Here is a 14,743-nt window from a genome sequence, read left to right as displayed (position 1 = left end):
GCATCCAAGGCCTCAGGTATGGGGTCTTTCCTAGTCAGGCTATCCATAACACTTTAACTGGAAATGCCAAGGTTTCAACCTAGGACCTTCTGCTTGCCAATCAATTGCTCTGCTCTCTATTGCAGGGGTGGCAAAGAGAGCGGTGAATGGGCTGGCAGAGAGAGTGCACAAGAGCTATGCAGTTCTGCAAACTCCATGGATCTGGCCCTGCCCATCAATAGCATGCATTGCATAGAAGACTGACCCTTGGCAGAAAAAAGATCTCAGCTCCTTGTTCTTTGGAATAACTATAGTTCCTTCCCAGACACTTCTCACGTTCCAATTTTCACTCTGCAAGTTGTCCGAAAACTCATACCTATGGGGAGGATTTATTCACATGCATATTTATATGTCGGGTGGGACGTGGGTGGCACTGTGGGTTAAACCACAGAGCCTAGGACTTGCCGATCAGAAGGTCGGCGGTTCGAATCCCTGCGATGGGGTGAACTCCCGTTGCTCAGTCCCTGCTCCTGCCAACCTAGCAGTTCGAAAGCACGTCAAAGTGCAAACAGATAAATAGGTACCGCTCCAGCAGGAAGGTAAACGGCATTTCCGTGCGCTGCTCTGGTTCACCAGAAGCGGCTTAGTCATGTTGGCCACATGACCCGGAAGCTGTATGCTGGCACCCTCAGCCAATAAAGCGAGATGAGCACCGCAACCCCAGAGTCGGTCACAACTAGACCTAATGGTCAGGGGTCCCTTTACCCTTTACCTTTATTTATATGTCACACTTGGGTATGTGGAGTTCACCATTACAACCATACCAAGGCTTCACTAGAAAAATACTCTAGTTCTCTGTGAAATAAAAAAAACTCAGCAACTCCAGTACTCAACTGCTTCAGAACAAGCCTGTGGTAACCAGATTAAAAATGTCCTCTATTTGCATGACAAATAGCCTGTTCCTGTACTAGGTAGATATTGTTCTGTATTGCTCTTGCAGCTCTCTCCTTCCTTGCCTTTCTAAATTTAACAGATTTACCTTTTTAAAATGGATACTCAGTATAACTATTCTCTGTTTCCAATCTTGAAAGCTGCTTTGTATCTTCTTCTAGCTAGAATGTGGCCAAGATTCAAAGGGCTACTCACTGGCTTCAATATGCCCAGCAAAAGTTCAGACTTTTTGCCTGTAAACAACACATTCCGTGCCATATCAGAAGCAGCCTCAGTTTCCCAAAAAGGTTTGCTATGTGGCATGATGGACTGGTGCTCAAGAACCACAAAACTAAAGGACCTTTGGGGTCCCTTGGTTCTCTGTATCCAAGCTTGCATCTACAGAGAGGAGCTTACCCAGTGAGGCTCTGTGGCTGTCGTTATCTCTATAGCAACTTATCCCAACATCCTCTTTGTGGCTGCAATCATGCTTTCCCCATTCCCTCTTTGAACACTGGAGGATTGCAGACTCCTTTCCTGAGCAGCTGACATCATCCAGCCAGATGGGTCCAATGTTCTCTTCTGGGTAGTGTTCTGAGACACTTTTCCCATTCCTGTTTGCACATAGATAGATTGGCAGTTGTATTGTGAGTGAGGTATTGAACATATGATCAACATAAAAAACAAACAATAATATTTCATGTAATAACAGTTCCAGTGTACACGCCACAATTAAGTTCAACTTCGATTAGCATCCATTTTATTTTGAGTAACATTGTCCAGTGTCCACCACCTTTAAATAAATCTTGTTGCTAGAAATTCATGGATGTTTTACCTTTTAAAGGCCCTGATTCAGCAGAGCATTTAACCACTCATTTGACACAATATGCAGAATTCTATTTCATTCTCTGACACTAAAGGCTGCTATAGACATAATCCTGCTGACCGCTTAGCCTTGTACAAACACTTTCCATGTTTTTTCCTTCTGGAGTGTGAATTCCTCCCTCCCTCCCAGGACTAATCACATTTAAGTCAACAACAATGTTCCTGAGTTCCTTCTTAATACAGCAAATAAAACTTTGAAATACACACAACACAAAAGTTAGATTTGTGGGAAGGAGTGTACAATACCACAGCACTGCTCAGTGCTATGTCTGCACCAGCCCAGATTATCTCAATTCCTATTTTAAAAATTGGCACCTGCCTGCTCTGTTGGCAATTTAAACATTTGTTCCAGTAGGACTGTTTTCAGACATGGGTTGCTGAACTAGAGACTGGTAGCAAACTGATTCAATTGATAAAGTGCACCTCCTTCCCAAACCAAAGACAACTAAGAAATGGGTTTATTTTTTTTTTTACAAAAATAAGATAATTAAGATTCTTAATCTAACCATTTTTCTTTTAAATTGAAGTTTTTCAATAATGTTTTACTGCTGATAAATGCACTCCTGATTAGGACATAACAGTGAAGTTAAGTAGGCACCTGTGAAATTCTGGACAATAGCATTTTGCAGAAAATTATCAGCAGTGATCTGCAAAGTAATTAACCTCCTCACATAAATGGACCTTACTTAAAGCCCAGCTGGCGGCAAACCACATGTGTGTTCAGTTCAGTCCACCCATCATCGCAGATGGTGCCCCACTGTCCGTTGTAAAGCACCTCCAGTCGTCCCTCATGACTGACTTTCCCACCTGCCAGTCTGATGGCACCATCTGTAGCATTAAAAATAAGAGCCAGTAGTGTTTAAGAGGCAACTTCGGGGGAAAGAATCTGTGCTATAAAATGTGCTGCAACAGATTCATTAAACAGCTAGACACTAGTAATTTGCAAGGTTTTATAAAAAAAGGAAAAGGGGAGAGAGCCCTAATACTGGCACATTTCCCATTGTTGCTCTTATCCAACTTCATAATTTAACCCCAAAATGGTTGTACTATATACATTGAAATGTCACCCTGACGTGGCCCCACATCCCATGGCTTCACTCCATCTTGACCCAAAATCTATAGACTTCTAAGACTTCAGCAACCTTTGTTGCCTACCTGCTAGAGGTGTGCAGGAAACTCCTGCATCTTCTTTGTGGCCACAGTTGTGTTCTTGCCAGGAACTCTTTAGACACTGTTCTATAGACAGCTCATTTCCTGTACAACGCACTTCATCCAACAGCACAGGACCTGAGCCTTCTCCAAAATAAGCCTGGCTCCATGCCTTGGCAACCCCCCTGCACAAACATGAACAAACAGAGAATCAATGATGGCAAATGGTCAGAAAGTGCCTCTAAATTAGCTACTGAAATGGTTTGTATTGCTTTGGTACACATGCTACAATCCAAAGCAATATTGATCCAAGTAGATGAACAGAGTGGTTACTTAAGATGCTTATTTCTTAGAAGAACCCTTTGATACATTTTGCAATGCCCATTAAATGTGTACATTTTTATCAGGAAATTAGAGTGGTTCTGTCATAACAGAAGTAAAATAAATATTCCACCCCATGTTCTTCTTTAGTTTAGTCAATTGTATGGAGAAGACAAAAATAAGACTATTTTTGCATTCCCCCCCCCCCCCGCCAAATGAAACAAACAGCTAATAGACAATAGAGGAGATATACCCCAAAAAAGCAGGAAAAACATGGTCATGTGTAAAGAAAACTGGGAGAGTAGAAAGCAAAGCTCATTTTGTATATAAAACGCCAGACACTCATTTACGACATCTATAGTTGAAAAATCCAGCCTTAAACATAACAGTGCTTTGCACACCATGGTTTCTTTTTAGATTACTTTCCCAAAAACTTCTATCTTAATGTCCTTCATGACTCATAAAAATATGCTGTGGTTTTTCAATCTGTTTATAAGACATCTGGCAGTCTCCTTCGCCCACAGCCTAAAGCAGGTTGAGATTATCAAAAGTGAGTATCGTAAACTCAGAGGACCTGGCAGACACAAGGGCTGGTGCTAGATTAAGGGAACAGGATCAGCAAAACAGAGATAAATTAGATAATTCAGCAAGAAAGAATGTACTTCCTGTTGTAACAACACATCAATAATAAAAACTTTAAATGTCTCATAGTGATTTACAAAGAGAAATTAATATAAGGATAATAGATTCTGGTTTTGGAAGAAAGGCTCTTGTTTCTTACAATTTAAAGCAAATACATCAGACTGTTTCCTCAACAGGGGTTTTTTTTTGGGGGGGGGTTGCCTCTTTTGGTAATCAAGGAAGCAACCCTCAGTGTCACACCTGCAGAGTTTATGAATCTCTGAGCAAAACATATGATCCTTTTGCCACCTGCCAGAAAATATGAAACAAACGGGCAAACTAGACATTAAATTAAATTCAAAGACACACTAAATATGCACTTATTTATTTAAAAAACACAGCTAGCAGCTACAGGGGGTGTACTGCAGCAAACAGGAAATGATACTTTAGGTGTTTCCTCCCCTGCTGTGGTCTTGCTGAAAATTGCTCCCCCAAATCTCCTATTTGCAGTAGGAGGAAAGCTACCACTAATGCCAGTGGTTTGTTGTTGTTGTTGTTGTTTAGTTGTTTAGTCGTGTCCTGGGGACTTACATTGCAATGCATCCCTTTTCATTTCTAATTTATAACTCACTTTTCCATACACATTAAAATGTGTGCCCAAAGCAGCTTATATTTTTAAAAAAGAATCAAAACAATAAAACAATGCAGATCAAAACCACACTGTAACACCAACATTTCAAAAAAAAATTCATCTAAATAATTATTATATCAGTGGAATGAAAAAAATATATATCAAAGATGTGTGATGATGTCCAACTAAGTTGGAGGAGACTCAATGATACAAAAAGGACTTAATCTCCACTCGTTACAATAGGTGCATTCTGAGTATGACTAACTCTGGATATTCTACATGCTCTGCTGAAAATATACTTATGCAGTGCCTCACAGGCTGGAAATCCATATGCTATAATGGGGAGGGGTTAGCATACAGAAAGTATTTAATTAGATGAGCAGTATTCTCTTCTTGTCACTGGCAAACTAATCCTGGTGGGTTTTATTGCACAGTAATGCCAAGTGAAAGCTGTGAGAGGATAGGAAGGTCATTGCCAAGAGGCTTTATTTTATAATTTGCAGAACATTTCCAGCTGGATTAACTGAGACGATATACATACACACACAGCTTGGCGTCTCTTCCTAGCCCATCCACCCCCAGCCACTATATATTTCCTCTCATGGTAAATTTCAGTCTAGGAATGATGAGCCTACCTGCTAAGGCATCTTGCTTTTTCTTCTTGAGCTCACTAGTCCTTAGGCTCCCATAAAAGCATATGGCTAGGGAATATTTAATGGCAACTATAATTTACTATACTCATGGGACAGAGGCAATTTAGTCAACCTCAAAGTAACGTAAATGTAACTCTACTTTAGCATGCGGCATATGTTCGAAATTACAAATTACCAATAAACTGTGGCACACTAACTGTTTATTTGGGCTGGGCTCAAAAGAGTGATGCTGCATGTGCACGAACCTTCGTCTCTCTTCACGTCAACACAGATGCAGTCCTCACTCCATATTAGAAACCAAAGATTCCCAATATCAGGAGCAACATGCTAAACATCAGAAGTGGGGGCAGTGTTTAGAAAATGGCCTCAGAAGCTCTATTGAGCGCAAGGGGCTGCTCCCTGTGCAGCTCTCAGGCATGAGTTCAAATCTATCCTCATGTGTGATTTCCACTGATTACTTCCAATATACAACCTACAGCCAACATGAAATTCATGGCGAAACAAATCCGAGAATTGTCATGCAAATAAGCCACACTGGGCTACTGATTTTTCCTAGGTGGTATGTGGATACTCAATACATGGTGTGACATCTTTGCCCTTAATGATGGCAAGGATGATCCTGCAAGTGACATCTGTTGCACCACATCACACACGGACTATCCCTACAAGTTGCATGGGAGAGAAGGAGAACAAAACATGAGATTGCCCTTTTAGCTTAGAGTCTATACATTATCAGCAACGTTTAGTTACACCCTGAGGTGGTCAAAAGACTCTGTTTTGGCTCAAGTGGTGCTGCTTGTTCAACCATGCTAAGTATCAGGTCCATTTCAAACCATGGTGCAGGCATTTGACTTTGCTTTTGCATCTCAGTTCATTGGCAGTGATTAGCTTTCTTTTTCAACTGAACACAATATACTGGGGTGGGAAAACTAACCCAAGGCCAAGCTGCCTGCAGACTACCTCAGCGTCCGCATCATCCCACTGGTCGTCGCAGATGGTTCCCCAGTGGCCAGCATGATACACTTCTACTCTTCCTTCATAAGCACTGCTTCCATCAGCCAGTCGGACTGGGATAAAATCAGGGTCTGAAATGAAACACATAAGGAAGGGAGGGAAATGAAGTTTTCGTTTCCCCGCTATTAGTGATCAGCTGCTACCAAATGGACAGCAAAGGCTTTGTAATTTGAACAGAAACAACCTAGTAATATTGTGGCTCATTTCAGATCACTAACAGCATAACGCAACAGCATGCCTGGAGTATTAATAATTCTTGCAGCTCTAAAGCAGAAATTTCAACAGCAGAAACAGAAACTAAGAATTCCACATCTCCTAAACTTGATGTGAAGGAAACCCCATCAGTAGTGATCCTTTCTTATAACTGAATATAACTGAATAACAATAAAGGAACTTAAGTTTCAAACAGGGGCTAGCCAGTTGCCTCTGCGAAGCATTCTCAACAATGGTTATCACTGAATCACACCTTCTCTGTGATGGTCAAAATGGAAATTTGGAAGTATTGAAAGCATGAAGCCCTTGTGCTTCCTTCTCTGTTTGCAACAAAATAACCAGGGTCTTCCATATGTACATTCTGTTACTTTGGACCATGCGTATTATCCTCAGTCTTCTGCATTATTTGATGATTAAAATTTGGGGTTTCATTTAAAAACATAGTTTTATCCAGTGCTGCAAAAGCCAGGTTCTGGTTGCACAGCAGGACTTCCCCTTCCTTTCTTCTGTCTGTGTATTCCCAAGAACTTAACGGGAGAGTCCTCCAGCCCTCTAGAGCAGATTCTGAGAGTATATTGGGGGCTATAGGAAAGGGGAAGTTCTATTGCACAAGCCAAATGACAAGATTGCATACAATTGTGTCTTACTCGAGAGAGTTGTTACTTCAGTTTGCAACACTGCTGTGTTCAGAGCCATGCAGGCAGCCCCAATCTATGATTTGGCACACACTCACACAGAGCAATGTCCATATACGCCAAAAGGTGCATTTATACAGCTGAAGCAATCCACATGGTGACAGTAACTAGAAAAAGAGCTCTTGACCTGTGGAAATAGTTGCTGGTTGTATATGCATACAGTCCATTTTGTAACTTGTTTCTCCATGGGATTACAAAGCCTGCTTGTAGCTAAGGAAATGTTAGGATTGCTCATAGGTAAAGTAGTTGCAAGAACTAACCTGCAGAATTCTAAGCAAAGCCCAGACTAGCCCTGCTCACATGACTTTTTCAATCCACTGTACTCAACGAGTTCTGTTTTCCCTATACAGTACCTTAGGAAACAATCATTTTCTGCATTACATTTTTGCTCCTGTATATAAATATACTGGAGGCTGGAAAAAGATGCCACTGAGGCTCTTCGTATGATGGTCTGACAAAGAACAAAGCAGCCCTAAAAAAAAATTCTGCATATCTGTGCAGTTCCTATACAGCAACATAATTAAGGGTGTCAGTACTGTACACTCCTCTAGCTGGACAAACTCACTGAGGAGCAGAATGGTTTGAATATCATCAATCATGGTGCTTTATTTGGAAAGAGAAAAAAGTACAGAATGCACTTTTTCAGAAGGTGACAAATTGCAACACCAGCAAGTATTTTTGGCCTAGACAAGTGCATATATGCACACAATGAATTCTGGAGGCATCATTCTCAAAGGGTGAGGCATGCCTTCCCAAGGAGGTGCAGGCAGCTGTTCAGGGAGACATGATGTCATCTTGCAAGCAGCAATGTGAGCCTCATAAGTGTTCCACCTTCCATTGATGAATAGTGCTGTGTGCCATGTGGAATCCCTTATCTTTTTTTACAGGCTTGGGGGTTTGATTCTCTGGCACCTTTAAGGGTCCTGCTTTGAACTACTTTTGTCTAGATCTCAAGAGAGAATGAATTGTGCTGGTCAGCTTAATTTTGTCTTTGCTTTAGTGATGCTCAGAGAACTTCAAAGGTATTAAGGAAGCTCACAGATATTTAGCCATTGTATTACACAGTCAAGAGTGCAGGCAAGTGCCCTGAAACACCACAACACACCTTTAGGTAGAAGGACTCAGACAAGAAGAAGGTGGGCAATCATTACATAGGCCACAGGTGGTCAAACTGCAGCCATAGGGACACAGATAGTCCTCAGCCCAATCTTATGTGGTTCTCAGACCAATTTCATGTGGGTGGTAAAAGAAGGAGGAAAAGTGGTGGAAGGTACAGCCGAAAGAGAGACAGAGAGACAAAGAGAAGGCAGTGGGCCACCAACAGTAGCCTCTGGACCTAGTCACTGTAGAGTCCAGTCCTGCCCACTCTGGCCCTGCCAGAAAACCCCAGAAGGGAATGTTGTTATCAACCTGTCCATCCTTCCGCTGAAGAGTTCCTTAAAAGGCTAGTGAAAACCACCAAAGAACAGAGAAAGGAGTCCTTGAAACTATCATCATTATCCCTGAATACCAAACCTTCTGCATTAATGCTGTGATACTGACTTCAAAATCTCCATTGTGAAATAATTCCAGCTAGTTCAAAGGGTATTTTGGCCTCAATTAAATACGACTTGGAGGAGAATAATGACGCTATTATTTAGCACACCCCTAACTACTTTGCCACCAACTGTTCTCAACAAAACTATTTTAAACTAAATCGTCTCTGAAGATAACTATGCTGTTTACATAAAGCAAAACCAAATTATGTATGTGTACTTGTATTTTACCATGGGAAAAGCCACATGCAACAGCAGCTGCCATATTTTGAGGACACATTCCATCCTGCCAGACACTTTTTTCACAAAGTAAGATGTTTTCTTCATCGCCATGGCAATGTACATCACTCCAGTAAACAGGGATAAGGCCCGGTCCAGAAAATGGGGTGTGCTTCGCTGTGCCTCTCTCCCTGTGGGAAAAGCAACAAACATAGGCAATGAGGAAGGCAACTGAGATAACTAGAAACCCCTTGTTAATGTACTATTCCAAATTAAATAGCACATGCTTCACTGCAGTTTCTGAGGCACAACTAAGCCTTTCAATGGACATTATGTATATGCATGTGTACTGGATCTGAAATTGTTTTCATTTTTTTATTGATGCTTTATGATGTTTTTATGATTCATCACTCTGGGATGTTTTGTGAAGAGTGATTCATAAATTAAATGGGTTGTTTTAAATATTCCCTTATCCGCAGTGAACTCCAATATCGCTTTTAAAATTCTCACATGAGCTGCCAATAGAGACAGACTATTTCTTCAGCAACTTTCCCAACAGGCAACTTTCATGCCAATCCCCCAAGCTGTCTCTTTTAAATGTACATGAATTTTAAAAAACAGCTTAAAGGTTCACTCGGAGCACTCTTAAAATACTACAAGTGCACTGTAGTGCACTGCGCTAGCACACTGCACTGGATCATGCTATAGAAAATTCTAGAAGCCACTGGTAAGCCCCATAAACTGAAGCACAGAATATGAGTTCTAGTTCCAGGAGCTCTAAGTCAGCTCTAAGGTTCTAGATGAATGTACATGAATCAGCATCTCTTCTTCAGTCTTCTCCATACATTGTACCAGGTATTCACACTCGGGTGAAGGTTGCAGCCTAGGAGAGCCCGATGTGTTCCATTTTTATATGGAAATTAGTTGCTCATTTTGAAACCATCCTAATATCAAACAGATAATTCAAGCAGACTCGCTGGCAGCTTATATCGCTCATACCTTGAGAAATCTGGGAGCAAAAACCTTTTTACATGAAAACCAGACAGAGAAATTGCACGTAACACACAGCTAAAACCATAAGCAAAATTGCAACCTCCAGATGGGCAGGACTTTGATCTCATCTAATCCACATATCTGTATAAATTGGTTTGGCATGTGCAGATTAATATTAGACATTACAAAACAGCTCAGAGTCAGTTCAAACTGGCCACTCTTTTAAGAAGAGTAGAATAATCTCTAGTTAACATCACATTGCATGTATTCTAAGCAAACCCAATAAAGCTTTGGTTTGTTTGGTTTTTTTAAAAGGGCCATAACACAAAAGAACAATCAAGGCAGCCTTACTCTGTGGGATGTGACAGGCAATGGAAACTGCTCCATGAGGGCAAATGGGACACTGCCCCACCAACCTCAGTCTGAGCTAGCCTGCTTCCTTATGCACAACCAGTCCAAGGGTGGACCTGGCTGCCAGATTCCCCAATGGTCTCAGGTTTACCTTTGTAGAACTTAACAAGGAGAAAGATGCTGACAAAACTCTGCTTCCACCTACTGTTGGCCTCCCTGTCCTCTGCCCTAGCAGTACCACTACTGGTGACACCATTGTAATATTCAGTATGGGATAGGATTAATAAGAAGCACAGGTGACCTTAGCCAGGAATCATAGCTTGGCTATAGCAAGCCACAGCAGCCCTAGAATTCTCTTCCATCACATAGCACTCTGCCCTGCATTAAATCCAGCACTGTACTTGTCATGCTTTCTGCCATTTAACATTCCCCAGTCTTTTCTTACAACTTGAATTTAGCAGAGTTGCTTTCAGTTGAAAAATACACATATTCAAGCATCACCCTCTTAAAAAATCTTTTTACGATCAAATATGTATTGAAGAGAGGTAAATAACACAGTAGGATTAACAGATGAATACAGCACTTGGGTGTTCATTATTTCCTGAAAAACTCCCTTGAAGTTGCAAATGGTTAATTAATCACTTCTATAATGTATCCATAGCAACCTGCTGATTTTTCATTATTTTGATGACAACCTGTCACATGGCATTAATTAAATATTTATGTTCCAGTCTGTCAGAGAAGGATCAAATGTGAAATGGTGGGCTTAAAGTTTATTCATATAAAATTCCCTACCATTTTACTAAATAATGAGCTTGCTTTAAGAGTTTGTACTCCTGATTCTTTTTTGATGGCATCTGTCTGTCTCGAGAGAGAATGAATGCCCCTACAGGGCTGAGGTCAAACCACTGCGTTAGCAGCACTGAAGTAACCTTCCCAGGGTGCAAGCCTTGGCAGTGTGCATGGAAGTCCTGGGCTACCTAGATGATAAGACTCCTCCCTCAGCCTTGCTGATGTGGTCCAAAGGAAAGCAGAGCAATACATTTGGCACCAGCTTGCTTGTAGGAGTTGCCGGAAGGAGGTATACAAGGTGCCATCCAACCGTTTTAGGCTATGGATTTGTGTAGGGTTTACTCCTTAGACTTTTCTTTTCCCAAATATATCCCACAAGGCAGCAGTGGTTTTTTTCTCCTAGATGGGCTGCCTTCCCAGGTTGACGAGCCCCATCTGCCCCTCACATCCTTCTACAGTACATGCTGTAACCAGCTTCTTGACTGTTGGACCCACAATGTAGAACAATTCTTCAACTGTGGGATTTTTTTCCCCATAGCATATATGAAAATGCAACTCTCTGGGTAGAACTTCATGTGGGAAGCAGTTCTCTACATGGTTAAGGAAGATGTTAAAGCAATGTATGGTTCAATAAACTCAAACCAAGTTGAGAACGATTCAAATGCATAGTTTATATTTACAGTATAATTGTTAGTTTCATCAACAACAAGGAATTTCACAGAGTACAGTGAGGCTGGATCTGGGCTAGGTTGGGCCTGGGCAAGTGTTGGCCTATCCCAGTTGAACAGAACAACAGTCCTTAACATGCTTCTTTTGTGTTCAGTGGTGTGTGTTTTCATCCACCCTCAAGATTTCATCGTCTTCTTTGTCGTCAGATTCTCTTCTTATTCTAAAACCACCACCTGCTATGTCAAGGCAAGAACTGGTGTTACAAATTATTCTAGGGAGAACCAGTTCCACTGCACGAGATACAACAGGCAATCACCCAAGACCATAAATACAAAGTTATATAACAATCTTTGTGCAATCCCGCCATAAGTTATTTGCAGGTCAGTGCGATTGATTAAACTGGGACTTGTGCATGAATAATATAGGACCACTTATATCCAAACATTATGGGTTTCCTACATGCGGATCATATCCACGTAGGTAATTGTAGGCAATGCAAGTATAGATTGTCATGCTCCCAACGTGGTATTTTGCCTCAGTTTATGAAATGAAAAAAATAATAATGTTGCAACAATCTATATGCTAATTTAATGCTATTTCGTATTCTGTGCAGAAAATCTGTAATGCATGCAGGACTGTAGCATCAATACAGATTCCATAGACCTAATAATTCTTTTCTGTTTTTCAGTGTTCCTGCTTTAAGCATCACCTTTCACTTTTTTAGAAAACTGTTCGAAATGAAGCCGAAAAGAAGATTAGTGGCATAGAGTACAGAGAGAGAGACTATGTGAACACCAGAGGCAAGGGCACAGAAACAAGGCAAGTTGCTATTTACGGGGTGCTGAGATGGCAGCAGCTGAACTCCACAGATTTCTAGGCTGTCTCTGAAACCAATACAGCTGGAGAATTAAAAAAAAGAAAAAAAGATGGAGAATGGCAATTACTCTGAAATGCTTCATCAGGAGTCTGATCCTGTATTCCATTATACAGCTGCAACACAGAGCTTTTCAATCACCTATATAAAATATTGTTTGTTTGTTGTTGTTGTTGTTGTTGTTGTTGTTGTTGTTGTTGTTGTTGTGTTTTTTTAAAATAGGGCATATTTCCCTCAAAAAAGGATTCCATTACTAGTGTTTTGCTTTGTTTTAAAAAAGAAACTATGAACAGTTTCATAGTTATGATTAAGATTTTGTCCTTATTTTAGAGTGCCTTGAGAAAACTAGTATCCCAATTTTATATCTTCCTTCTAGAACCAGAGCACAGAAACTGTTTTTTATATTAAAGTGAAATTTTCAGAACTTTCTTGTTTTGATTACTTAGTTATTTAAATGATTTCTAAAGCCACTGGCTTTCTACTGAAGTCAATGACTACATACATTCTATTATTTCAAGCAATTGTGACATCCGCTAATACAGACAACTGAGAACTGACCTCCATTTTACTCTTACAATGTGTAGGAGTAAGGTACCATTTATAACCCAATGTGAATTAAGAGCTATATAGCACTTACCCAAGTTCAAGCTGCTGACATATCACTGATGCATCAGTATCATCCCAATGATTGCTGCAGATCGTTCCCCATATTCCATTCAGATAAACTTCAACTGTGCCTTCAAACTCATTTTTGCCACCTTTAAGTCTCACAGAACCTATATATTAAAAAATAATAATGATAAGCTATGTGTCTCTGTGTTAGAATCCTTCTCATATATGAAATATTGGCAATGTCTACAGCAACCATTTAAAAAACAATAACCCTGTATCCTACAGGAAAAACCTTCTCAATAGCATTTGCTGTATTTGGGGTAATGGCAAGTTCCTCATGGAGACAGATAGCAGTAGATTAAGGAAGAGGAGGAAGAAAAGATGCAGTGTTCATATTACTTTGGTATTAAAGGTATCCATATCCTAGTTCCATAATGTTTTCAGTGTTTTCTCCACTGGCATTCTTTGATATATTCAGCCAAGAAACTACTTTATTTGGGTGGTGTTTGATTGGTGTTGGAATTGTATGTTAAGTTTAAGGCAAATTTGTAAAAGTGTTTGCTGTTGTTTACCAACCTTGAAATAGTCTTTCAATGGAAATCTACATGGAATGTATTAATATGGTGAACAAATTTGTGTTTTGCTAACCCCACTTCTAAACTTGCTGCTAGGCATGCCAGAGGCTAGCGATGAGGGAGCAGAGTAACAGAGGTTACCAGTACTTCCAAGTTGCATACAGCCAACCTGATATACTATTTCTCTACAAATGAAATGAACGGTGACAATACCATTTCTTCCTTGGAAGCTCAGTGTCTATATAGGCACAGAAATATCAGCTTTACAGAATTTGCAGTTCCTTTTTAAAAAGGCATTAAAACATACACACACACACCACAAAATATAGCCAGGGATGAATACCTCTCATTTAATTCCATCATGTTAAAAGGCATTAGAAAACAATCACATAGATTACATAGCTTTTTCAGTGACCCATATAATATTATACATGACAGAGATGCCAGGAGTTTATTTCAGGCCAAAGAATGCATTTGTTCATACTTGACCACAACCAAACACCACTTCACAAAGCTCATGTGAATTTATGGTCTGTACTTCCTCAAGTCTAGCAATGAAATAAGAAAACACCCCCACCCTTAAAACACCCCCATGGTTGGGTAGCAAAACAACACACGCATGGCAGATATGGAAAAATGAGAAAATAGTTTATACAAATGAGAAACTTGTTATCTTGTTCAACGAAGCTGAAGCATTTTATATATCACCATTGGGCATTTATGTAACTGTTGTAAAAGCCACTATAAATACAGGTTGCACGTTATATCCTGGGCAGAAGTGTATTCCATGTGAGCTTTGGCTAAATTTAAAGGACGTAAAGGGCTGGAGTTTATGGATTTCGTTAAAGGTCCCTTACTCTTTCCCTCTATAATTTGACCACTCTCGGCCAAATAGGATTACATTTTGTACCAGCCTGAATAGCCAATATTACATACAATGAATTTATTCATTTGCTCTGCTCTTTAGCCACCAACATATTTGTCCTAATTAGAGCCACAGTCCTCAGTATAACCTTCAGCTAGGCTTAGTAT

The 14,743-nt window shown here is 40.3% G+C and overlaps 1 protein-coding gene across 2 annotated transcripts in view; it reads right to left on the bottom strand.

Annotated features, from left to right (window-relative positions):
- PRSS12 (serine protease 12) overlaps positions 1–14,743 on the bottom strand; it is a 51,051-nt gene that overhangs the window by 24,720 nt on the left and 11,588 nt on the right. For both annotated transcript variants that reach the window (XM_081876783.1, XM_081876782.1), the window contains exons 2-7: positions 13,162–13,300; positions 8,858–9,036; positions 6,104–6,254; positions 2,950–3,128; positions 2,481–2,622; positions 1,327–1,523 (exon numbers count right to left, since the gene is read on the bottom strand). In XM_081876783.1, coding sequence (XP_081732909.1) covers positions 1,327–1,523; positions 2,481–2,622; positions 2,950–3,128; positions 6,104–6,254; positions 8,858–9,036; positions 13,162–13,300 — 987 coding nt within the window. The remainder of the gene's footprint in view (positions 1–1,326; positions 1,524–2,480; positions 2,623–2,949; positions 3,129–6,103; positions 6,255–8,857; positions 9,037–13,161; positions 13,301–14,743) is intronic.

The sequence above is a fragment of the Podarcis erhardii genome, assembly GCF_964252035.2.
Source record: "Podarcis erhardii genome assembly, chromosome: 9".
Lineage (NCBI taxonomy): Eukaryota > Metazoa > Chordata > Lepidosauria > Squamata > Lacertidae > Podarcis > Podarcis erhardii.
This window is presented reverse-complemented; position numbering and strand designations above follow the sequence as displayed.